This window comes from Condylura cristata, unplaced genomic scaffold, assembly GCF_000260355.1.
Source record: "Condylura cristata isolate star-nosed mole 26May11 unplaced genomic scaffold, ConCri1.0 scaffold00004, whole genome shotgun sequence".
In the NCBI taxonomy this organism is placed as follows: Eukaryota; Metazoa; Chordata; class Mammalia; order Eulipotyphla; family Talpidae; genus Condylura; species Condylura cristata.
This window is the reverse complement of record NW_004567105.1, coordinates 70,746,336-70,773,460: the sequence shown is the minus strand read 5'-3', so window position 1 is coordinate 70,773,460 and position 27,125 is coordinate 70,746,336. Positions and strand designations below refer to the sequence as shown.

Below are 27,125 nucleotides of genomic sequence, written 5' to 3'. Positions count from 1 at the left end.
TGAACTATTGCAGGGAAATTACTCTAGTCTACTTTGAAATAATAGCTCATTTAAATTGTTTCATGATGTTTCAGGTGAAGAATCTTTAAGTCAGGTTTCCACTATAATGGTAAGGATATTTATAAGGCACCTATTTTCTCCATGCAGTGTCTAAACTAAACACACACACCAAAAACATCCAAACACCCAACATGCCACAAACTCACAATGCAAGATAAGCTGATGGATATTTATGGGAACACTTGCAACAATATATAAAATATAATGAACCAAACACATACATTACTGTATTCTGATAATAATAATATAAATTTAGAGGTATTTATTGTTAGGCAACTGGCGAATTCCTTAAAATGTAGGTCTATTCAGCAGAAAGTTACATGTAATATAGAAGCAGTTGCTGCTCCCTCTGTTTTAGATTTACTGAATTTGTTTAAATGATGCAAGCTCACTCACTCTATATTTAAATGCCTTCATGCCCTCTCCAAGGAAATAAATTGCCATTGTTCATTTTATCTTAACCATTACTCTCTTCTCTCTGTGCCTGATTCCCATACCAACACTGTAATAATTCCAGTACCTATGACTTATTCTGGAATTATTTATAATTAGAAGAAAATATCAAGGCTCTTTCCCCAGAAAAAGTAATCATGAATAATCATTTCTTCCAAGAAAACCAGAGTTGATGAAATAGGCACGACATGCCTAAGGAATAACATGCTATTAGAATGTTTTCCAATTTGCAAAACTTGAATTTAGATACCTATGCTGCTTAATGTTTTCAAAAACCACTTCACAGTTTTCTGATACATTACCGAACATTAATAAAGCTCCTTTGCTTTTGAATGTTTACACATGTGTGGGATCAACCTGGATAATTTTAAAACTCCTATATTTTGCATAAAATCCAAAAAAAAAATCGTAACTGCCAAGTTTTGCTCTAATATGGTTATACAATGATGGAATATTATGTCAAGAATATCTGCTGAATAGAACCCAGTCTTGATAATGAAAACAGGTGATCAAACAATAAATGCACACATAAAGTCTATAGAAGCTTACCACCAATGGTATTAGCAGATTGTGATCCTGAACAAGTGTAAAGGCAGAATTAGGGTAAGGGTTATAATCCATGAAGAGGGAAGGAGCAGATTTAAAATGAATGACAGATGGAAATAAGAAAGCTTTAGTCAGTAGAAAACAAAAAACCCTAAAGCAACAAAAGCAGACTTTTTCTAAAACAAAAGCCATACATTTAGTAGTTTTTACAACTGATTAACTGAAATCAGACACTTATGTACAAAGCAGATGAAATGAGGCTGCAAAAATAAATGTAACTCTTCAGACTTCCTTCTACTGACAGCCTAAGTTCTAAATAATTAAATGTTTAAGTTTTTATTATTTAAACATTTAATTTAAAACTATGGTAAGGAAGAATCTACAATATCTTATAGTTGAAGGAAAATTACATGAAAAAGCTACAAATTTTATTTTTCTTAAGACACACACATACAAAGAAAACGGGATGGAGATGTTTGGTTGGAGAGACAAAGTTTCTGACAAGCTGTAAAATCATTTGTATACAACCAGTCACTACCAATACAACAACAACAACAACAGAAGACATAATTCTTACATAAATATAAATCTGGAAGTCTCTCCACTGGCACAATTTTTACTTTTTCCTTTGGTTAGTCAATATAACACACCTGCTTTAATCTAAGAAATTTCTTTATTTCTAAATAGTGGTATTAAAGTATGGAAAATCTTATTGAATTACTTTACAACAAAGTGAAGATGGAGATTCACAGCAATATTTCTGTGCAAATGTTAAAAGGAAAATGCATCAAGTTGTGTAAAGCCAAAGTATCTTTTTACAAAAGAATTTAGAACTGAACATTCAAATAAATAAGCAGGCAAACAAAAACCTCCCAATGAGATTTAAAAAGTAGGTGTAGATTTTAAAAAAATCTATCACTATATTGTCATACTTCAGAAAAGGATTTGAAGTACTGTGGATTAGGTTTTAAAGTGAAAAACCAAATGTAAAAAGTAGTCTATACTCTACTGAAGTAATCAGTAGCCACAACATGCCTAAAAGAGAAGTCCTTAAATAAGGTATTAAAAAAAAGAAACATATGGCATTTTGAATCTTTGCCTTGAGTTCAATCTTAGAATTACTTGAGAAGAGAACTAAATAAAACAGCTAACATAAAATTAAATTTTACTCTTAAGATACTAGAAAAGAACAGCTTTTAACTGCTATTTTCTTTATGTTTTATAATTATTTCTTAATGTCACCATTATTTTTTCCCATTTCCTGATGGCCACAAGAAAAACAAGGCAAAGGAGTATACAACAGAAATACAAAATTTAGTTGATAATAGGTGAATAATGATGAGGATAATTTAATTAGCTAAAATATAACTTACTCTTGGCATAGGTTCCTAAGAATGTTAAATATACTACATCATTCAATCCTTACAACAATTCAATGAGAGACTCTTAATTTTATAGGTGGGTATCAAAGAACCTGGAAGAACCATGATTCAAATATGGGTAGTATGGGTCCAATCTGTGATCAACTTCAACACTTCTCAGGCTTTATTGTAATGCCAATCAAATGGTGATCTTGTTAAAGATTGAATACTATTAGATCTATGGTGACATGGAATTGTGCATTTCTAATTCCTAGGTGATACTGGCTGTTCTGGACACTACATTTGGAAAAGCAAAGCTCTAAACTACTAATGCTAGACTGCTAAAGATTAAGTTACATTAAAAATTACTCTAAAGTTACTCAAGATTAAGGAAGAATGGGGTATATGATCTATTCTCATTTATTTGGGAGAACAGTCCTTACCCAGAGGGCATTTTCCTATTTGTAAATGATCTTCAATTTGCAAACAATTTTACGAAGCATTTCTACTTATTTTTAGATAATGCCACCTGCTTCCATCATTACTGTACCCAAATTTTTCTGACTTTGGAAAAGGCAAAGAAAATCTGCTATGTAGGACTTGTGCGATTATTCTCCTTGAATCTAGTTAATAAACAAATGAGTCATCCATATCCCAGTAGTTAAATCTATTCTTTCCAAAACAGTCAAATATGTAGAATAATTCTAGAATTAGTTCCCTAGAAAAATTTGGTTTTAGAGAGAAGTACTAATGAAAATCACTTGGTAAAGAAGGAATAGGAAGAAACTCTTTTAAGTTAATAATGCCACACATGCATGTGTTACTCTTCTGGAATATGTAGAAATGGCTCGTTCATTTTACCTAGACCTCAAAATTGTGCTTTTTATTTTATTTATTTTTTAAAGATTTATTTATTCATATAGAACTGGGGTACAGGCCAGAGATGCGGAGGGTGAGAGGACTCACCAGAGACAGAGAGGGGGGCAAAATAGGCAGATCACAAAGTACACTGCTGAGGGGAGCAGCGGGCGGGTCAGGAGAGGTCTGCCACGCCATGTGGATCTCCTCCGGGGCAGGTGGGAATCAAACTCATGCGGAAGTGGCTTAAGCTTCTCAGTGCAGTGCTTTAACCTGCTGTGCCACCAGGGAGAGCCCTATTTTATTTATTTTTTAAAAGAGATTTATTTATTTATTTATGCATACGAGAACTGGGGTGGGTACAGGCCAGAAGTGCAGGGGGTGAGAGGATTCATCAGGGACAGAGTGGGGCGCAGACAGTCAGATGTACTGAAATACACTGCTGAGGGGGGTAGTGGGTAGGACATGAGAAGTCTACTGTGTCATGTGAGACAGTGCCCTGGCTGCTGATTGAACTCATGTTACAGTGGCTGCTAATAGCTTTACAATGCTATGTTTTAGTCTATCGCACCATCAGGGAGGTCCCTCATGCTTTTTCAGAGCTGCTTATGAGGAACTCAGTGTCCAATGAACAGCAAAATTATAAATCTTAAATTTAACAAGGAATGAAACAGAAATGGTCATTTCAATTTGTTTTTCCTACCTATGAATCACTAGACACCTGCCAAAAATACAAACTGTATTCTAATAGATTTTAGAAAGAAAATAAAGATACCACATCTGTCTATGAATAGCAATAGGTACACCAGATTTTGATGTTAATATATGGCAATTATTTTCCTTCTAAAAAGCACAATTTTCTACATTTGCCAGTTTCTGAGTAGACTGTGGAAACCTTAGCACTAAAAGAGATTTTTGCTATTTAAAGTATCTCCATGCAAACGTTTGAATAGCAGATGGAGTTTTTCTTTCTATGTGGAAGATATCAATGATGCAGCCCTAAATACACACCAAAGACAAGACAACACCCACTCAAAGAAATTCCAAAACATGCACAACAAATGATCCAAAACATTGAAAAAAAAAATACCTTCATTTTTGTCAGGTGATGATGAACCTAAAGTACAGAACAAGAACTCAGTATGTAGCTTGTCTTTTTTGAAATTAGCTTTGTCTTTATCCACCGGTCAATCTCCTAATGCAGTAACATACAAGCAATACACTCATCCTAACATAACAAAGGTAGGCAGAAAGTAGGCAATACGTACGCTGTGACTGAGACACCATTTTTGTTCTGCTTCTTCCTCTAGAATCTGTCTTGGCATTTCCCATGCCAGCAAGTGGTGCTGAAAGCTTTGCTCTCACTCGTCCTAAGGAATAAAATTATTTACAAAATTAAAGACATTTTCCTATAACAAAGGAGAAAAATCTCAGTACAATTTTCCAATTGGATATGCTCTTCAAATGTTAAAATCTGTAATGTAACCATTGCTTACAGATTGTATTTCTCTTAAAATTAAGAAAATAAGTATTGCTTTTCGTATGTTGTTCTATAAGCTAACTCCCCTTCAAGTATAAGAATAAAATTAAAAGATTTCCACTCCCAGTTTGATATATCTAGTAGAATTATAGTTAACTGTGACAGGCATCCCACTTGTTTCTTAATTGGTATTTCTGATTCTAATATTTCAGTATCCATGAAATTTAGTTTATGATTTTAATTATACTCCTAATCTTAGAAACAACAAACCTAACAATCCTTTTTACTGAAAATTTTCTTCTAACAGTGCTTGCAAAAAGACATATTAGGAAAAAATTTTAGTATTTGAATTTTGTGCTTCTATCAGATTACCAGATTTATATGGAATATTTACCACTCTTTCCCCTAAACCAACCAACTGTACTTACAAAATGATTTGAGGAATACCTATCACTAAGAATTGGCACTCTTCTCAATACATTCATTCCCTTCTCTGACCCCTGCCAGTCTCTCCTTCACTGTGCCTCAAGTCCCTCCAGAAAACCAAGCCACAAACATCTACTTGTAAAGCTCTTCAACCAAAACATGTAATACGTATCAAAGTGCTTAGCTGTCATCTCTAGAAACAAGCAAACATGTTACTAGCAGGTCCTTAGCATCAAATGAGAACCAACACCAAACAATCACAAAGAGGGGCTCAGAACCTTTTCAGTTAAAAATTACAATTTGTAGGGCAAGCACAAAATACTGGCTAGTTTGACATGGCTATCTTTATTAGGAAAAATACATTGAGGAGTAGGAAGAAATTAAAAAATTAAGAAATGAGTGAGGAATTAATAACTAAGAGAATTAATTAATAAGAAGAGGATGGTTAACAACTAAGAATAAAAATAGAAGCAAAACCAGAAATACAATTGGCAGCATTCTCTCTTCTTTGAATCCTCTAATAAACCCACAGTTCAGGTCTTTCACACTTTATATAGTCTCTTTAGAGTAGGTCACATGTTCTCCTGACTAAGAAGTAAAACAGAAAGACAAAATTACTTCTGAGGTGGATAACTTATCCACATTCTACATAAAAAGCAATTAGAGTAAGTCTGGTATTTTGATATTATCATTCTAAATTACAATACTACTGTGCCAAAATTATTTTCAGAATATAGTGATTTAAGACATAAATATTTCAAATAAATCAGAGTAAATATAAGACCAAAAAGAAGTTAAATCTACTTGGTTTTGTAACACAAGAAATTGTCATCCATGTAAAACTTAAGAAGAAAAAAATGTATTTCAAATCAATAGTTTATTAAGATGTCCTTTGAGTACTATAAATATAAAAAATTAAATTTTCCTTTCTATAAATTCAAAAGCAGTAAATAATTACTTTCATGATAAACTGCTCACTAAAATAAAGTATTAAACCTAGCAAATTTGCTGTCTCAACATTTCTTGTTCTAAATTCAAATCATGTGCATTTCCCCAGTCACTGATTCAAAAATCAAAGTTATATTTAAAAGCAGAATAAATAAATGCATTTAAATGTTGATGGTATTTAGATTCCAATGATATATTAATGGTGCATGCTTTTCCCAATGCATAAATGAATTTACTAAAATTAAAAACACAAAACAAAAGCTTTATTATTACTAGCAAAATAAGGAAACTTGGTACTAACATTATACCAGATATTATTAATTATATTAAGCAATTATGTTTTCCTGAGGTGATCCATTATACAAAGCAAAACTCCAGGATGAATTAAAAAAAAAAATTCATATGGATAATGAACACAACCAAACAAAAAGTGGAAGCTATTAAAGCTGGCAAATACACAGATTTGCAAAGAAAATTAGCCTATTTTAGTTTTTAATATTTAATTCCTACTAATGAAATATTAATGTGGAGGTATGTGTTACTAACAAAATACGTGATTCTTACCATCTTCAGATGCTGTTCCTAAATAAGAGAAATAAAACAGTAACATTTCAACAATTCTGCCAGTGGTGATGTTTAAAACCTACCTCATGCCTCCCACCCAAGAACAAAACGAAAGTGTGAAAATAAAGTATATTTTTTAAATTGATAACTTTCGTATGACTTATTTTGAGAAAAATGAGATTTCAAGAAACCTGATGACACGCAGCATGAAAAAGGCTAAAATTCGACAGCAGATGTGGAAATATTCTAAATGAACACTTTTGTATGCCAAATTTCATATTTAAATTTGAAATGGTAAAACTAGAGAAATTAATCACTCTGATGTCTCTTCAGTAATAGACAACTCTCTAATTACTCTCCTTGAAATAAATGTTTTTATTTCCTTCCAAAGTGAGAATGCTTTTTGAACATTTTCTTAAAAGGTAGACCACTAAGTTTTTTGAAAAACTAACTAAAAAATATGGGAATCGAATCCTGTCCTAGGCTTCATTAGCCCAATATCAAAACTTATCAAAATATTACCTATCAGTCCATCAGCTCAATATTTATATAAGCACCTTCAGATGTTAGTGAAAATAGCAAAATACCAAAACTCACTACTACTTCTGCTGCTGCTACTAAAGGGCTATCCGAGCTGTATATTGCTAAGAGTGTGTGTGTATGTGTGTGTGTGTGTGTGTGTGTGTGTGTGTGTGTGTGTACACATGTATTTTAACACAGGATTGAACATCAGTGAGAGCTAATTCACTGGGTAACACAAGTGACTCCTCCAATAGACTGCTTTTTTTGAGCCAAGCCAGAATTTATTTTGATCATGAACAAGAGTAATTGATTTCCAAAGGATCCAGTAGCTCAGTGTTAGAAGTGGTAAATACGGGTCCAAATACAGAAACTATCTCTTGGTGTGCTTTTATTTCAGTTGATATTTTCTTCTTTATGATATATGTTAAACATATAAACAATCACAGAGACTACTATGTAAGTAATACTCATGTATCCAGCCCAAGTTTAAACCAACATATCATTTAGTCAGAACGGAAGGTATAGCAATTTCAGTTTACATAGTAATTACAGAAAAACATATAGTTCTCCATTTTTCCTAGGTCTCATACTGTGACTTACAGATTCTATATCTTCTTATAAGTTCTTAAAAATAGCTCAAGTTCCAAGATAACATATGGTATCTGATGAAGTCAAAGGAAAGAATGGAAAATATGTCGTCTAGTATCAGACCAAAATCAAATCAAAACAAAACAAACAAAAAAAACCCATACAGATAAAAAAAAAAAACCAACAAAAAAACACTGAACCAAGCAACTATGATAAATTATAGTCATTGAATATTAAAATTAAAAAGTCAAAGAGTAAAGTAAGTTCACTTTAATTATATGCTAATTTAAAACTCATTCTTAAAGGTAGCATCTGTACTTTGCACTAATTTTCATACTTGCATGAGTCTGTAAAGTGTCATTTGTTTTGCTCCTGTATTAATCAGTAAACAAGAGTTGAGTCAAATGACGTATCAGACTTTGATCCATTTTCTCAATCTAATATTTCAGAGAGACTTAAGAAATCAAGAATATTTCTAAAAACTCAGAATCTGAATTTAAGCTAAATGATATAATTTACATCAAACAGTAACTGAGTATTTTAGTAGACTAGAAAACTAAAAAATGGATATCCCTAACCCAAAATTCAATCAGAAAATCAAGTAGCCATTTTCACATTAAGTAAAGAATTTATTCTCAAAAATTAAGAGAATGAGTTAAGATATTATATAGAATCCAGAGGTCATAAAAATGTTTAGGAGAATTAGAAAAGGAAGTTCTTACCATCCATCTTGTCAGAAGTATCCTCTTTGATGAAAGAGCAAGCAAAGAATAGAGGGAAACTTAGTATATTAGAAAAAACTATTTTATAAAAATCCCAAGAAAACATTATTTTTAAGAGGATAGAATTCATTACACAGACATGTATTTGTAGCTTGTTTTCAACTAGGAGATTTAAGAAGTTCCTATGTGAACTACAGACTACCCCTTCCCATCAAAAAAAATTTCAATAGTGAATATGATATTCATTAGCCTAGAAAGAAAAAAGTTAGTGAAACCCATGCTCCACTGTGGATCTCTGACATTATCAGGCAAACCTCTGTTCTGGTCTGTTGAATTTCCCTTAATCAGTTACCTTGTCTTGCTTCTTTTTCTCCATAGCATAAAGTTTACCCCCAAATTCCATTCTTCTGCGTTTATCATTATCCTCTCTCTACTTTGTTGTTTCCCCATCTTACCCTTTCTTAAACATCTCAGCTCTTATCAAACATTAAATATGGGTGAATCTAACAACATCTTCTCTCTTTCACCATTTTAGGTGACCAGTGGAGAAAATTACATGACCACACAATCATGCATACTGGCACTTCAGAAACCAGGCTAATTATCAGGTTTGACCTTAAGTTTCAGTGCAAAAGTTTCTGCATAGCAGCAGGCTTGCCATTGCTCTTAAGAAGGTCCATTTATGGTGTTAGCTCTTGGGTGGCCTTTGGGAACTTAAGTTTTGGATGCTTCCTATGTCAATAAGGTGATTACTTTGTGTATGAAGGAGTACTGAACTCTGCTCTACCAACTTGCTTGGACTGTTAGGAAAATGAGGTGACTTATGACGAACATCTGCTTTCTTCTATGGAGCCTGGAATTCAGGTAATTGTGTTTGGTTGGGTAGCAGAGTATCACTTTTGTATATTCATCCTAGACTCAGTGATCCTGAATTTCCCTGGACAGAAAGACTCTGCACATGCTTAATCACAGCTGGAGGAAGGAACATGTTCTATATAGCCCCTCATCCTCATCTTTGGAAAACTTAGAAAGCATATGCCTGGATTCCTCTAGAATTCCTGATAAATCTTTCCCCTTGTTTAGCCTGCTAGTTTTTCTTTTTGCAGTAATAAAGGCAAGCCCCTAGTACAGTTCTCTCAGAGTCTTGTGAATCCTTTTAGCAAGTCCTAGAATGAGTAGGCAGCTGTAGAAGCCCAAAAAAGTGGCAGACCGCTATAGCTATTCTAAAGCTGGTTGCCTCTTCGACACTCTATTTTAGCACTGATCCTGTCTCTGACTCCTAGGCAGAACCACCTCACTGCACCGATGACATTCTCAACTGTCCTTCCCCCATCCAATATATCTGAATCGACAGCCTCATTTCCTCCCCTTCTATTGCGGTGAAAGTGGCAACCCTTCCCCAAACAAGGTTAAATGCTCTCTTTTAAGTCCCATTCTTCATGTTTCTGTAAGAACTTTGGCCATAAATTATCTCCTTTCATCCTATCATGTTTTTACTTTTCCTTCTCTCTGACTCTCATACATAAACATATTTAACTTCTCTAACCTTAAAAAAATAAACTTCATTAACCTTTACTTGTAAGAAAATTCTTACAATTTCTTTCATCTTTTCACCATCAAGCATTTATACATATTTAATACAAATTCTCCTTCAAACTTCTTCCTCACACAACTGAAATCTGTCAACATCTTACACCTCATTTATTTTCTTCTCCACTAATACAACTTGACAAACTCAGCTTTATCATGCGCTACACTCAGACCTAACAACCCGGCTGTGTCAATGGCCTGCCCACCGAGTAGTCTACCAGTACTACAGTAAGGAAGAAAACAAAGCATAGATTTATAAACTATGGCCAACCAGCCTCAAACTTACTGATAACATAAGAGAGCAAACTGAATAGCTTTGAAAATACATGTGTAAGCACTGAAATTTTCCCAAGCTAAATACAAGGTCACTGCCCTTCCCAAACTCCCTATTAACTGGTGGCTGGATGTGGCAGTAGTGTAGGCTGCAAAACTTCCACAGGCAATCATGGGATAGGTAAATCATGGAATAAAGAACTGCTTCTTAGATAAAGACAATGAAGTCAATGACACAGAGAAAACACAAATAAGGTAGTTTAACTACCTCAGAACTACCACCCAGGTACAGGATCATTAAGTGTTAATCTTAATTAGCAAGCAGGAAATGGTCATGATTAAAGTCTCACCACCATCCTGTCTTCAGGAGCATGGGGAGAAAACTGTGCGGCTTCCTAGAATTAGCTGCTTACCAAGAGATGCGTAGGAACCCGGATTCAGGGCGCCTGCACCCAATCGCCCACTCCGCACAGACTGGCCAGCTGCATGATGGGCCTTGGCGCCAGCAGCAGCATTCACGTCGATGTCACTTCGTGAGCGCTGCAGGCTTCCTGGAAGGGAGCTGGTTTTGTTGCTGCCTGCTGATACTATAGTGAGTAAAACAAAGCTAACATTCATTAAATTATTACAAAAGCATAAAAATTATATAAACTTGAATCTATCATAACATAAATCAGAAAGAAAAGCAGTCAAAAAGAAAGCTGTGCCAAGGGAACACTGAAAAATACTCTATGAAGGGGCCTCCCTGGTGATGCAGCGGGGTAAAGCACAGCACTAAGAAGCTAAAACCATTTAGCATGAGTTCGATTAGACTCAGAGGTGATCCACATGACGCTGCAGATCTCTCCTGACTGATCTGCTGCTCCCCTCAGCAGTGTACTTCATCAGTAGGCCTGTTCTGCTCCCCACTCTGTCTCTGGTGAATCCTCTCACTGTCCTTGCACCTCTGCCTGTACCCATTTCTGTATGCATAAATACATAAATCTTTAAAAATAAAGTGCAGGATGGTGAGAGGCTTCACCAGAGAGAGTAGGGAGCAGAACAGGTAGATCGACGAAGTACACTGCTGAGGGAAGCAGTGTTCGAGACAGGAGAGGTCTGCTGCATGTGGATCACCTCCCGGGCCAGGTATCAAACTCGCACTGAAGTGGCTACAGCTGCAGCTAGCCTACAATTCTGCGTCTTTACCCGTTGCACCACCAGGGAGGGTCCAATAAATAAATCTTTGGAAAAAAAAATACTCTGAAGTACTCTGAAGTCAGACTGCTTCCACTGCAATCGTGACACTATTGATGTTAGAACAGTTTTCTTCCCCATTTTTCTTGTCAAGAATGGGAAGAAAAAAACTACAAATTCACAGAACTAGTCCATAAACAAAGGTATTTATGACTGAGTCATGAAAGTGAAACTTTTCAAGATAAACTGATGACATAAATGTAAATTTTTTATTATCAGGAAAAAGAAGAATTAGTCTGGGAATGGGGTTATTCAGGAACTAATGCAGGTTCTACCACTCATTTTAAAAATGAGGCATTTTATAAGCGATGAGTTATGATCTATTAATAGGCTGGAAATAGACTAAGTAGGTCATGATTAATATTTTAAGGAAAAGAAATAGAATAGAGCATCACACTCAAAGGTAAGTGGTGTTTCAGGGAACTTGAATTATACTCTACAGATGAACAGATATGTTACACAGTATATGGATATTACGTGTACATAATTGTTTACCCTACACTGTGTGTATATATATAGCAATATACACGTAACAATGAATGACATATAAACACAGGTATAGAGTACATGTGTGGTATTGGGATACTATGTAAAATGATTTCTCACTTTGGGTTATAGTATCAAGAGTTTAAAGGTTAAAAATAGTTCAAGAACTACAGTTTAAAACCTTTCAAAGCACATCAGAGCAGTTTAAAAACTAAACAATTAGGGCTCTTCCTGGTGGCACAACGGGTTAAAACACCATATTATGAAGCTCTCCGAAGCCACTGCAGCACAAGTTCGATCCTCAGCCAGGGAGCTGACCACATGGTGTGGCAGACCTCTCCTGATCCACCCGCTGCTCCCCTCAGCAATGTATGTCAGTAGATCTGCCTGCTTTGCTCCCCACTCTGTCTCTGGTGGATCCTCTCACCCACCACACCTCTGGCCTATATTCCAGTTCTGTAAGCATAAATAAATAAATCTTTAAAAAAACTAAACAATTAAAAATCAGTAATTTAAAAACTTTTGATGTGACTCACGGTAAGACTTTCACATGGTTTTACTAGTTATAAGGGAGCTTTTACTTTATTTATTAAGTAAGATACATTATGATTCTCACTTTAAAAGGCATTTTACCTCTTCCAGCCACAGTTGACGGATTTGCTGTAGACCATTTGGAAGAAAAAGGGCGACTGTAAGATAAATAAAAATACTTTTAGTAAGATGTAATTTATTACTCCTGTCATAACAATTCATGAACTACTATTTAGTTTTATGAATATCTAAGTAGTGTCAAAGATCTGACAATATTCAAGGCAACTTAAAATCTTTTTGGTGTCAAGATACCAAAAAGACGAATTATAGAGAGGGGAGCTGATTTTTGTGAGATGTTCTGGGAGACTTGTAGGCACTGCAAGGTATCAGAGTTTTAAACAAGTCACAGGGCCAGAGACAGAAAACAGAGCTAAGGTCACCAAGTCAGCAAGGATGTGAGGTTGCCAACAAAGTAAGAATGGAGCTACAGTGCAGTGAGTCAGATACTAGCAGGATATGCTAAATTTTTAAAGTTATGCAAAAGACAAAGAAGGAAAACTGTGGACATACCAGGCACATCAGAACTCTATGTAACAAAGATCTAAAGATGACTTCTGAATCTCCATTATAGCACCCTGATTACTATGCCCTAAAAATGGCCTCTTAATACATGAACATTTAAAAGTATTTAAAAATGTTTATGTTACTGCTCATAGATAAGAACATAAAGAAACAAAATATGAATCACTAAACTCTACCCAAAGAGAAGTTATACTAGCATTTAACTAACCTTTGAGACAACAAATAAAAGAAAATAAGCATAGCCATCCCTCCGTCTATGTAGGGGATTGATTCCAGGACCCCAAAGGATATCAAAATCCTGAAATGCTCAAGTTCCTTATATATAAATCTAGACTATCTGCATATAACCTACACATATCCTCCTGTATACTTTAAATTGTTTCTAGATTATAGCACTAGAATACTACCAATCTAGAATTCCCAATACAATAAAAATGCTACATCAATAGTCATTGTTAGGTCTAACTACATAGCTAAGTAAGTCCTTTACATCTTCAATAGATTCTTGGAAACTGCTACTTTAAAAACACAGAACAAAATAACTTTTTACTATAGCTGTGTGGATATAAACAGGAATGATGTTCCTATGAGATATTGCTGGTCACAAAAACATCAACAAACTAGCAACTATGTTCATAGACAGATAAATCAATAAATTTAATAAAAACAAACATACAAAAAAAACACTACCAAGCTTTTGATAAAGACCCCAAAACATTTCTAAAACTAAATAACAGTATATATTCATTCAGTTTCTATCCTTGCTTATTCCAGTTCTGGGCCTTGGGTGGCTAACGCCTATCATGGCAGCACAGGATGAAAGGTAGAGATAAAGAATGATCAGGATGCCCTCCCTCAGAAGGCGCTCACATACTCTACACCCACTCACTCACACTGGACAACTGAGACAGGCCAGTGAACTGAATGTGCATCTTTGGGACCTCGGAGGAACCTCATGCATACATGGGGAGTACATTTAACTCCAAACAGACAGTGGCCCTGGGTGGTAGTCAATCCCACTCCCACCTTTGACAACAGCAAGTGAAACAACGTTATTTAAGAACCTGCTGTGCCTGTTTTCAATAAGTGGTAAGCTGAATCTACCAGTAAAGAAACCACAGGTATGGAGGTCCAACTATACATTCCAGGCTTTCACTGAAACCAAGCAGATTTTGAAGAAGTCAATTAAAGGAAGTTTGGGGAATTGGGGAGAAGAAGAAATTAATAATTATCATTTATAAGACCTTACTTGAGGCTTTCTTGTGAGCTAGAGGAGGACCTGTCTGATTGTGGAAGAGAGGCTACACTGCCAGAACTCTTTAAGTAAGTTTGAAGACTCTTCTGATAAGATGGTTCAAGGGAATTATACAGTGTTTCAGCTTCACCAGGAAAATGGTTTCTGAGACCCATATATGTCCTGTAAAACAAAGGAACAAACAACGAAAAGGGGAGAAAACACAAAGTAATAGCTGTACATGCTTAGACATTAACAGTAAAATTTATATTCAAGAAGGATATGTTCAAGAATAAAGATGAGCCCTCGGTTTTTTTTTTTTTTAAATACATCCACTATGTGTCAAGTGAACATTCTAAATTAACAAAGTTTCAGTGACAAAATGACACACTTCTGAGAAAAGCAGATCTCAGTTCAAAACCTAATTATGATCCTTAAGGCCTTTGTGGCCTTAAGGATATCCCACAAATATCCATCTTAGTTGCCACTAAGGAGATACCACCTTTATGGGATCATTTTAAGGCTTAAAAAATAATACATACCAAGTGCAGCACACAGTATCTCGTACATAATAATGCTTAATAAATAATAGCTACTTTTATTCACACTATAAGGGAATATGTTGTGATGGACAAATACTGATTACATAAAGGAAAATACAAAGTAAACAGTAAACATCTACTACAGATTAAATGTAGAAAGATCAATCCCAAGTTCACTAAAGAGTTAGTCAAGTATTTAGAATACTTGGGAAACTTCTGATAATTTCATTCTCCCAATACAAGTCCCTTTAAAATAAAAACCAAAATATGTTTAAGTAACATAAAAATGCATTATAGACTTACTTTCTTGCCTCAACTCTGGCCTCGGCATCAGCATCATGAATTCCCTTCTTAATAGTTTCAACCAAGACAGCCGCATGTCTGTAAGATAAAACATCTTTAGATTTATATATAAAATTATGTATTTCACCACAAATGATAAATGCCTATTGGTTACCTGTCAAAGTAAAAGAGAGGTAAAAAGAATATTCTTAGTATCCAAAGATTACAAAATTTTTTAGTAATTCATCCCCTTTATTTCATTCATTTATTATTTCCTTCTGACAAGTCAAAACACTATAAACCTAAATATAATTATTACTATGGAATCCAGGTAATATAAAAATATATAGTATTCAAAAGTTAAATTTGTAATGAGTTGAAAAAGATGTTTTCTGTGATTCCTTATTAACTCACCTATGAAGAAAGTAAATTGCTAACAGTATGATCAGTTATGAAATGACTTAAGTGAACAATAGCTGTCACAACATAATTTTTTAAAAAATCGGACTTAGTTAATGATTACATTAAACCACGAATTCTAGTTTTAATAAACTAGGCTGTGAACAAATTTATAGACTTCCATTAAAATGGAAAATAAGGCCCTCTCTGGTGGTGCAGCAGGTTAAAGCACTGCACTAAGAAGCTTAAGCCACTTCCGCATGAGTTAGATCTGGAAGAGATCCACATGGTAGGGCAGACCTCTCCTGACCAGCCCGCCTGCCCCCCTCAGCAGTGTACTTCATAGATCTGCCTGTTCTGCTCCCCTCTCTGTCTCTGGTGAATCCTCTCACCCTCTGCATCTCTGGCCTGTACCCCAGCTCTGTATGAATAAATAAATTAATCTTTAAAATATACATATGAAAAATAAGCAGCATAGTCTATGTTATGCAAATACTGATAAGTCTGCAAACACACTGACACTCCAGGTGTCCGCATTTTCCTCTTGTTCATCTCAGTTATATTAGAGAATGCCCAGTATATACTTGAGCCATGTGAGAAAACTTTTCAATGAATCCCTTACTTATCTCCGAAAGGAAGTACCTTCCCCATCTTGAATCATTCATTGCTCAAAAAACTGCACACCAGGAATCCTACCTCACAAGAGCAGAGATGAATTTTTAAATGTTTGCCCGATTTAATTTGGAGTATCTTAAAATAAAACATTCAACTTAAGTAAGCCTCATCCCACAAAAAAGAAAATTCACAGTTAAGAGCGCACCACAGCATGAAGCAATTCCAAACCAATAAATCAACTTCTAAATAATAGGCAGCCATGTGGAAGGGAGAGAGCTGGGAGAGGAAGAGCCAGTGCATACCTTTCCAATGAATGAGTCTGCCATTCTTGTAGCAATAAATCTAAAAATTCAAATGAACGCCTGAAAAATAAAAGGTATGTTTTAATGTTATAGTGCTATACGAAGTCACATTAACTTAAAACTGTCAAATAGTAAAAACAAGGGTAAAAGACATAAGCTCCTTACCAAAAGTTGTCAAATGATGTAGCAACACCAAAATTTTTCCACATCTCATTCAAAGTCGTCAACACCCCTTCCCCCAGGCCCCACACCAGCCTCTTCTATTGAAACCGAATTACCATCTATTCTGGACTCAGATACCTATCTTAAGGGTGCTGAAGCATGAGCAATGGCCTTACATCTCTGCTTGGATTAAACCCCATTCACTTCCCCTAAAATTACTGAGAGGCTCCCATTTCCAAGACAACTATACAATCTGTTTTTCTGACTCTCTTGTCTTAGTCACATTCCTGTTTCGCCAACTAGTATCTTCCTCAACTAGTATCTTCCTAAACCTTTTCTGTAAGGACCAGAAAGTAAATTATTTTTTTAACCACAACAATCTGTCTTATATTCTCACTCTTTCTTTTTTTTAAACACCCTTCAAAAATGTGAGAAAAAAATCTTTGTGGGTTGTGCAAAACTAGACTGGATAGATTTGACACTAATGTAAGAGCGAAATGACTGAACAACTCTCACCAAAACTCCAAACCACTTAAGAGTAATGAAGTCTTATTACAGTCTTCCTAACAATTCAAAGTAGTTCAGTAAAGATAGTCATCAAATCAAACAAAGGAAAGAATTTTTTATAATTAAAAAAAAATTACTTTAAATATCAAATATACAAATTTTGCTTTTATAATATTTTTACTATTCATGATGATAATGGTGGTATCAAAATTGTAGAAGTCATAAAGAAAGAGGGAGAGAGAGAGCAGTATTAAATGATCATTTTACTTCACATAACCGTTCACTCAGCTGTAAACACTATTAAATTCTCTGGGTTCTCTATCATTAGTCCTACTGACATACAGACATTGAGGTTCAGAATAGATAAACAATTGCCCAAGACTGGATAGTCTTGGTAGATGGACAGTCAGTGGTAGATGAAGGTCTCTCACCAAGGTTTGACTCTTGGCTCCACTCTCTCTCACAGTCAAGCAACCAGTAGTCCAAGTAGACCAAAAATTAATATGGTAAAATTGAGAAGCTGGGAAGTTATAATATGACACAGAATAATGAAAAAAGTTTATTATGGTTTGTACAAGGCAAGAAATAAATGGCAACTAATTCTTACACCTGAAACAGAATTAAACACAATATAATACTAAAGCCATACTAATATTTTCCCCCCACAACTTACCTCCTCACAGGAACTGATTTTGATGTGCAATTGCTTGTTATTAAAGGTATAAGTCTGGGTACATGAGTATGCTGAAAAAGATGTTTTAGAAAAAGTTGAAAAATACTGTGTACGTCACATACTCCCTTCTTCTGTTTGCTTTACATTCAAGTGTTTAGTTATATTAGAAGAAGACAAAATCAAAGTCTGAAAGAAATTAAGACAAGTCAAAAAGTTTTTCCAAACTTAACAGTATACTGTGGTTATAATACATAGTAAAGACAAGATAATTGTCTTTATAACTGCAAAGAACTGTTAGAAAAGTAAACTTTGTGGGAGAAGGCGCACTAAGGAACTGGGTATGCAGCTGTCATATTTTCTGAAGTACCATGGTTACTGCTAGTACAAGATGTGTACAATAGTGATTACCGGCAAACAGAGTGCCTCCACATACCTAACTTTTTGGGAATGTACACTGAATTTTCATTCAGTTAAATTACAGCTATCTAGAGTTTAGATAAATATTAATAGATACAATCTTCTGATTTCCATCAGTAATTCTTATGCTTTTCTATAATGAACCAATTACTAAGACATCATAGACATAAGAATAAAATAGTAGCTTAAGTATATACATAACTGAAATTTTGAATTTATTTTTCTTCTAAGCTAATGCTACAGGCTGCGTTATCTAAGAAGCAGGCTCTGAGATGGAGTTTCATGTACAGGATATTAAGAGATGCCTATGGGATTAACACATGGAGAAGGGAATTGTAGCAGGAAGGGAGAGGTAAAGAATCAATCTGCTCTATGGCCCAAAGGTATCTTCGTCCAATCCATTAGGGAGTACTGGAGTTAAAACAGCCTTTAATAGTAGTTTCTAATTGGTCCAAGATGGCCAAACCTTTACACTTCCACATCAATCAAGTACTGGATGTGGGCCATACTAGGAAGGGAAAGGACACTGAGAAAGGTAGATCTCTGCAGCTGAGGCAATCTTTTAAAAGAATGGCAGGTGAAGGCTGACTGCCAAACAAACTTCCATTAATTGGGGAACAAGTCTTCCATTGAAGGAGAATGTACATGGTTCATCAGTGTCTCCCATGAAAAATGTTTTTCAGCTACTATTAAAGAAAACTACTCACAAACCTGAGGTTGTTCAAGGCAAGAAAATGCAAGAGAGTGCTGACCTACATGCTATTCAACTGGTACATTCAACATGAAAAGGTTTTGTACATCTTCTTCCATCCAGAAGAACACATTGCCCATGCACAGCTATGGAGTGAAAGCGCATGGAGAGTGCCTAGCCACAGCATACTATACAGGAAGGTCTTACTTGCTATTCTTCGCTCTCCTAACTTCCTTGAAGTCCTACTGCTAGATTAACCTACATTCAAACAGCATCAAAGACAGGGAACAAGATTAAGCTAACTACTGCTACAGTATATTCAGGGGAACTTAAACCAAAGGAAAACAAAAAGTGATCTTCACAAATACAAAGCATTTAATCAAACACCATTAGAACAATTTAGACTTTAAAACAAGTTGACAACTGGGGAAAAAAATGACTAGTTACAATTAAAAGGAGAATTAGGAATCAAGTAGAGCAAGCTAAAGAAGCAGTTCCTTGGGAAACAAAATATGAAACACAGGAAATAGTAGAAAATAAAAAAATACAAGAATACCTGATTGTTTTCAGGGTATGAATACCCTATTTTCAGGGTATGACTGACTATTATATCAATAGCATGAAATAAGCTCATGAAAAATGAGCAATTTGAAAACGTATAAAGTATGCAAAGTGGGTACCATTAAGTATAATTTAAAGATATTTTCCTGTCAACATGCACAGCTATAAGCCAAAACATTATTCAAGAAGTGATAAAGCGCATTGAGGCTTCCAAAATCTAATAGTAGCAGCAGGAATAAAAGTGACAATAAAGCAATAAGTAAACACATGCATAATATAATACAAAAAGTAGTACTATAAATAACCACAGTAGTAGACTTTTTTAATTTAAATAATATAAAATACAAATTTATGCAAAAAATTCTTAAGTCTATATGAAATTGGAATTCTGAAAAAATACAAATAACCAACATTTCACAAGTAGATGGAAAAATGCCCAGTCTAAAACATTAGAGATGTTTTAGATAATTTCAAAGGTTATTAAACCCTAATAATGGGATATAACAACATATGTAAAATGGGAAAATATAGAAAATGGACTCAAACATTTAAACAAATGCTAAAATATTAGCCCAAACATTAGCCAATCCTATCTAGCTGCATATAAGTACAGTAGCAGAATTTAGTTCCCAGCTGTTCAAAACTAAATGAAGAGACAATCATTTTTAAAGATATTCGAGGGATATTTGGTAAGACTCAACATCTATTCTTGATCAAGACTTAGCAAAATATAAATGAGAAATTTCCATAGTTTAATACAGAATATTCACAAAAACCCACACCAAACATCATATTTAAAGAACTCACATTAAATTTATGGGTAAAACAAAGATAACAATAATTCCCACTATTTTCAACCCATTACAATAGTGCTGTGTTTAGAGAATCACTAAAAACAGAGATAAAGGAAAAAGTTAATAGTTTAAAATCTATCCAAAATAAATTTTAGACCAAAGTAGCTTTACGGTCCTTGCAAATACCTAAGGATTGATTCATCTGTAATTTATATAACTCACTGATGACTCATTATAATCTTGACGACAAACCAGAACAAGGACTTACAGTAAAGAAAAATCGTAAGTCAGTTTCACTTAAAACTAAAGTTAAAAATTCATCAATGGGCCCTCCCTGGTGGCTCAGCGAGTTAAAGCACAGCACTGAGAATCTAAAGCCGCTTCCGCAGGAGTTCAATTCCCGCCAGCCCCGGAGGTGACCACATGGTGTGGCAGACCTCTCCTGACCCGCCCGCTGCTCCCCTCAGCAGTGTACTTTGTCGATCTGCCTGTTCTGTTGCCCACTCTGTCTCTGGTGAAGCCTCTCACCGCCCCTGAGCCTCTGGCCTGTACCCCAGTTCTGTATGCACAAATAAATAAAATCTTTAAAAAAAAAAAAATTCATCAATGCATCAGGGAAATGTGAGATGATTTTTCCATTGCTTTTTACATTTGGGAAATCCTTATTTTTTTGTAAAATGACTGTGAGGACAATTTATTTACTTTTAAGTCTCCCTATAGATTATCTCATTAATTTGGGGTGATAGTTGTGAATAAAAGTTATTTGGAGGTAAAAAAAGAAAGAAAAAAACAGAGATAAAGGGCTATCCTAATACACAGGATCATAGAATTAAAAAAAAAAAGACAGGATTTTAGCGCTGAGAAAACCTTCAGGAACAGCAATATAAGAAATAAACTTCATTTCTTTAAAGGAATGGACAAACAGATAACTGAGATGGCATTTAAGAAACAGGCCATTTATAAAAATTTACTTTGTGAAAACAGTGGCATTTCAAGAAATATGAGTCGTAAGTTTTTTTTTTGTTTTTTTTTTTTTAAGATTTATTTATTTATTCATATAGAGCTGGGGTACAGGCCAGAGATGTGGGGGGTGAGAGGATTCACCAGAGACAGAGTGGGGTGCAGAACAGGCAGATCGACAAAGTACACCGCTGAGGGGTGCAGCGGACGGGTCAGGAGAGGTCTGCCTTGCCATGTGGATCTCCTCCGGAGCAGGCGGGAATTGAACTCATGCGGAAGTGGCTTAAGCTTCTTAGTGCTGTGCTTTAACCCGCTGCGCCACCAGGGAGGGCCCGTAAGTTTTTTATTTAAAATCAAGTTAGATAGCTATACTTCACATAGAAATAAAATTGGGTTAGAGTTTAAAACCTAAGTAATAAAATCATAAAAGTTTTGAACAATTGAATATTTTTATAATTGTTAAATGGGAAAGTTCATTTTAACTATGACAAAAACCATGAAAGGAACATTGTCTCAAAGCATAAAAATGTTAAGGCTCTACTGTATATAAGAAATGACAGCTTACACAATATTTGAAGAAATGACGACTGATAGGAAATATTTGCAACATATATAACACCAAATTAAAATGTACAAAATGGCCATAAAAGTCAAGAGGAAAAAATACACGAGAATATACACTGACAGGCCATCAGAATTATAAAAAAATACCTAACATCTCTAATAACCTAAGAAATGTTGGGTGGAAAATGACACAAAATTTTACTGAATATTATAAAAGCTTTTGGGGAAAGATAAATACAAAATTTTGATAAAGAATGGTGAAAATGGCACTCCATTAACTTTAGGAAGAAGAACAGTGAGGGCCGTTTAATGTTATGACCTTTAACAGAGCATTGATTTAGGAAAAAAAAAAAAGGGACAAGGGAAGTTGCTCACATCTAAGTTTACAAAGCCAGTTAAAAAAATTTTATATTATATATAGGTAATATAATAATACATATACAAATATTAAATTATGTAATAGGCACAAGTCATACATATATAAAATATAAATGCCATTTCCACATTTTGAAGTTAAAAAAGTAGAATCATTTTTATTATGTAATTGTTAACCTATAATAACATATACTGCTTTTATCAAAAAAATAATTCACATGATTTTCTTTGGGGTTAAAAAATATCAATGACTTAAGTATGCTGACAGAAAGGGAAAAAGAAGAGAACCTACCCGAATGATAAATCTGATTGCAGCACATCCAGAAGTTGCCATGACTTTTGCACTATTGGGGACAAGATTAAAAAGCGTAGGTACAATGGCTTCAGCGCCATGATCAAACTTGTTTCCCAAAACTGTGGAAAGATGGCTACAATGGAAAACAAAAAAATATTTTTCAAAAATAGTTAAATATAAGTAAGACCGCATAGTTTTAAAATGTTCTTTTACTGAATTAATTTAGGAATTTTAATTCTACCCAGTTCTAATGACAAGAAACAAAGAGAAATGCAGGTATCTTGAATTTCCTTCTTTCCCCCAACCTGTAACTTAAATTTCAAAATCAAAATTTAGTATTTTCTTATCTCTTTGCAATATCACTTTGGGCCTATGAGAAGTACCTGTTCTCAGATTGTAACCATTAATGTGACAGGTAAAACACTCAACTCTGATTGCACTGAGTTTTAGTCTGAATCTATTAGACATTTCCATTCTAATGCCCCAAAACAAATCTTAAATTCAACATATTTTTAAAACAAGTTTAAAATCTCACCCAAATCAGTACTCTCGAAGACATTCTCTTTTTCTTTTACTGATTTATTTATTTATGCATACAGAACTGAGTTTCAGGCCAGAGATGCAGGGGTGGTGAGAGGATTCACCAGAGACAGAGTGGAGAGCAGAACAGACAGACTGACAAAGTACACTGCTGAGGGGAGCAGCGGGCGGGTCGGAAGAGGTCTGCTGCGCCATGTGGGTCACCTCCCTGGCCAGGGATCCAACTAGTGCTGCAGTGGCTGCTTAGAGCTTCATAATGCTGTGTTTTAACCAGCTACGCCACCAGGGAGAGCCCGGCATTCTCTTTTTCTATCACATAATAACACCACTATTTTAGTCACAAATATATAACAATACTTCGGTATACCAAATACAGAATTTCAAAGTTCTTGATTAGAAATAAAACTCTACTATATGCCAGTTAGTTGGGTAATCCTAAGGACATCTGTCTTATTTTTCCAAATGTGTAATAAAACCACTATTCTGCTTTAATCACTTGATTTTAGATAAAACACAGGATGGATGCTATAATCACAATTCTGACACGCTCATAGTATGAGTTAATTTCTATTTATTATCTTATCTAAAATACATGGCTTGGCCACAGTTAGCTCCAAAAATTCAGATTCCTGATTCAAAGAAGTATCATACTCAGACCTATTTGCAGTATTCAGCTATAGTTTAGTTATCCAATGTCTAAACTCAAAGGCAGGAAGAAACTTCAAATCAGAAGCAAGGAGGTACCATCTGGATGTCCTTGTCTTCCTTTAAAAGTCATGAGTTTTATTCTGGCATCAGATAATGTACTTGGGAGTCAGTTTGATCTTAACAAGCTTATTGAGAGGAGTGAAGTCTACAGTGGCCCTTACTTTAGAGCTGGTATAGTACTAATCCTACTCAATGATGTTTTCTGAGAGCTCTATTAAATATGGTAGATGTTCAAAAAGATTTCTCCATTCTGGCTAATCAGAACTCTCTCAGCCTGAATTGGGCTCTGGGAATTGTTGTTTACCTCTAAGTGTTAGCAGTTCTTCCTGGTCTTCAGAGAGTTATACCTTTCAATAATATTCAGTGAGACTCAAGGGACCCCCTGTGCAGACTGTTACAGCCCTTTTTCTGTGTTTGTCTTTCCTCTCCAGTATTCAGCACTAAAATATTAGCTACTTCAATCTTCAGAAACTCCTACCTCTACTTCTTCTTCAACTCAGAGACTGCCTTCCTCTGCTTAGGTTCTCTATTTCTTTCCCATGATCCAAAAAGTGTTTTCAGGCCCAAAATGATCATGATCATAAGTGTTCAACTCATTTATTTTTTCAAGAATAATGTCCATGGGCCTCATCTCCCTGGTGGCACAAATGGTTAAACTGCAGCACTATGAAACTATCTGCAGTCACTGCAGCCCAAGTTCAATCCCAGGGAAGTGACCCACATGGCGCAGCAGACCTCTCCTGTCTTGCCTGCTGCACTCCTCAGCAGTGTATTTCAGTATTTCTGCTCCCACTCTATCTCTGGTGAATCCTTTCCAAGAGGTTCTTCTATTTATTTTCTTTTATGAAAATAAATCTTAAAAAAATAATAATAAATAAATAAATTTTAGTAACCAAAATCCACCACTAGGCTTTAGACATATAAACATATTATATGGTTAGTGTAAAGAGTTAGGATTTATTTTTAATCACATAAATTGAATCCTTATGTATAATATAAATAATTTTTTGGATGATATATATGCTTGTTTATTTATCCTGCCACTGCTTTACTTAATGGGCACTGAATCACTGAGCACTGCATTCATTCATAAAAAAAACACATCACAAAAGGAATATACTTACGCTACAGTAATGCAAGCTTCTCGAACCACTTGAGATCTAAGATCCTTAGCAGAAAGTTTAAGTGCGCCATCCAACAAACGTAAATGTTGGAAAAAGCAATCATATTGTGCAGCTCCAGCAACAAGCAATGAACGAATCTTCTTAAGCTAAAATAAAAAAAATCTTCATTACTGACCAAGAAGTAGTAGTGGTAATGGCATTAAAAAAAAAAAAAAAAGCTATCTAAATTTCATTATTTCAAAAAATAACAGCTAAAAGTAGCATTGTACTTACCATATTTCACATTATATTCACATTTCATTACATTTTATATAATTTTAAATAAAACACACATCTACATAAAATTTCCATTCAGACATTTCAAAGTATACATTTCAGCGATACCAAGTTCATTCAAAATGAACAACCTTAACCATTCTTTTGTGAGGGGCTTTTTAAAAATTTTTTTAAATTAATTAATTAATTAGTTTATATATTTTACACCATTGTTCATTTTTGTACAATGTATGCTTTCTCCTCTCAGGTGTAGTCCCCACAGAATTCCCACAAGTTCATCCAAGCACAATCACCACAGTCCCTTGTTCTCTTCCCTCCCTTGTTTTGATCTCTCTTCCTTCCTCCCTCCTCTGTGGAATGTCTCTGATCTACAGTTGCCTGTTAATTTTATTTATTTATTATTTCCACCACCCCCCATCCCTTATTTTAGAGAGGAACCTATTTTTAAGAACCCCAAATTTGGAAACTATATTTTTCTGTAACCAAAGTACAAAATTAAAAGTCTCGGTCATAAAGCCACTGTTATGTTCTATTCATGTTTTCCAAATAAAACTAGACCCAACTAATAAAATTATACCATACAAAACCATGTTTATAAATGTGGAGCAACATACTCTGTTGAAATACTTTAAATTTTAAACGTAGACTTTTTTTCAAAGAGAAGTTGATAAGTCATCTTTTGTAAAATGTATCATAAAGTTCAATTAGTCAAAAGGATAAATTTGATTTAACTGATCAAAATAGAAACTGGGGACTCTCAGAACAGTAGGAAGCCTTCAAACAGAATCCCTTCTTAAGTTTCTTGAGATGCTCAAGACATACATTTAACAAATTCACAAACTTTTATATACAGTTCTTTATTAATATAAGTATTACTTTAAAATTTATCAGGTATTTTCCAAGGAATTTAGGCTATATAAAATATTCTTAATAAGACCTTTTTTTGTAAAATCATAGGTGAAAATATCATATTCAGAGAGGTGTAAAAAAAAGAAAAAATCCAGGCAGAGAATTTTTATCAATACTATGAAAATAATGAGCATGCAGGCAAAGTGAACTGCTTTATAGGTAAATCTTCTGAGAACTGAGTAAGGTGCTAAACCACCATGGCCACAGCCTTGAGGTATCATGAAGCTCACAGATTCAGCTTCAATGAACAAGTAGTACATGGGGAGAGAATGCCATATGGGTGAGACATTTCCACAGTTAAAATTGACCCTAAATAAGAGTATGCCCATTCTCGTAATTATTATGTCATCAAAAAAGAAATGTTACCTAAAAGACTTATATTAGCAATACTCTACTACTGAATTCCCATGTGTTTTAAAAAGAACATTGCGAAAAATGTGGATAAAAATAAAACTTACTGCATTGGCACGTTGGTCCCAGTCATGTTTGTCATCTGACAAAATTTCCCTGATCTTATTTAATGTTTCTTCAAGTTCTCGACTAGAATAGATCTTAAAGAAAAAATTCAAAATTATGGTGTTAGTATTTCTTGCCATAGACAATATCAAAAGTATGTCTTGATATACTTTTAAAATAACCTTTGACACAGTAAGATTATTTCCCCATTCTAGCACCATTTTTAACAGAATGGAATAAATATATTACAAACAATAAAAAAATGCTTTGTCTTTCCTATTTATTATTATTCTTATGCTATTTTCCATTTGTTGGTAACCTCGGGTATACTTTTAAAATACTATGCCATTTACCATCCTGCCAAAAGCAATATACAGATTTAATGCCATCCCCATAAAAATCTCAATGACATTCTTTAATGAAATAGAAAAAATATTGATGAGATTCATATGGAACAACAAAAAACCTCGAATAGCCAAAACCCTCATGTCTAAGAAAAATCAAAATGGAGGC

At 34.6% G+C, this 27,125-nt stretch overlaps 1 protein-coding gene across 13 annotated transcripts in view; it reads right to left on the bottom strand.

The window, feature by feature from the left end:
* The window catches only part of CLASP2 (cytoplasmic linker associated protein 2), a 140,937-nt gene that overhangs the window by 49,038 nt on the left and 64,774 nt on the right, over window positions 1–27,125 (bottom strand). For 10 of the 13 annotated variants that reach the window (XM_012720279.1, XM_004676334.2, XM_012720282.1 and 7 more), the window contains 12 exons: window positions 26,615–26,707; window positions 24,972–25,117; window positions 22,597–22,732; window positions 17,943–18,013; window positions 16,601–16,660; window positions 15,306–15,383; window positions 14,476–14,643; window positions 12,747–12,802; window positions 10,805–10,978; window positions 8,529–8,552; window positions 6,697–6,714; window positions 4,547–4,648 (listed from right to left, as the gene is read on the bottom strand). In XM_012720279.1, coding sequence (XP_012575733.1) covers window positions 4,547–4,648; window positions 6,697–6,714; window positions 8,529–8,552; window positions 10,805–10,978; window positions 12,747–12,802; window positions 14,476–14,643; window positions 15,306–15,383; window positions 16,601–16,660; window positions 17,943–18,013; window positions 22,597–22,732; window positions 24,972–25,117; window positions 26,615–26,707 — 1,126 coding nt within the window. The remainder of the gene's footprint in view (window positions 1–4,546; window positions 4,649–6,696; window positions 6,715–8,528; window positions 8,553–10,804; window positions 10,979–12,746; window positions 12,803–14,475; window positions 14,644–15,305; window positions 15,384–16,600; window positions 16,661–17,942; window positions 18,014–22,596; window positions 22,733–24,971; window positions 25,118–26,614; window positions 26,708–27,125) is intronic. The other 3 variants (XM_012720281.1, XM_012720288.1, XM_012720280.1) reach the window with 2 other exon arrangements.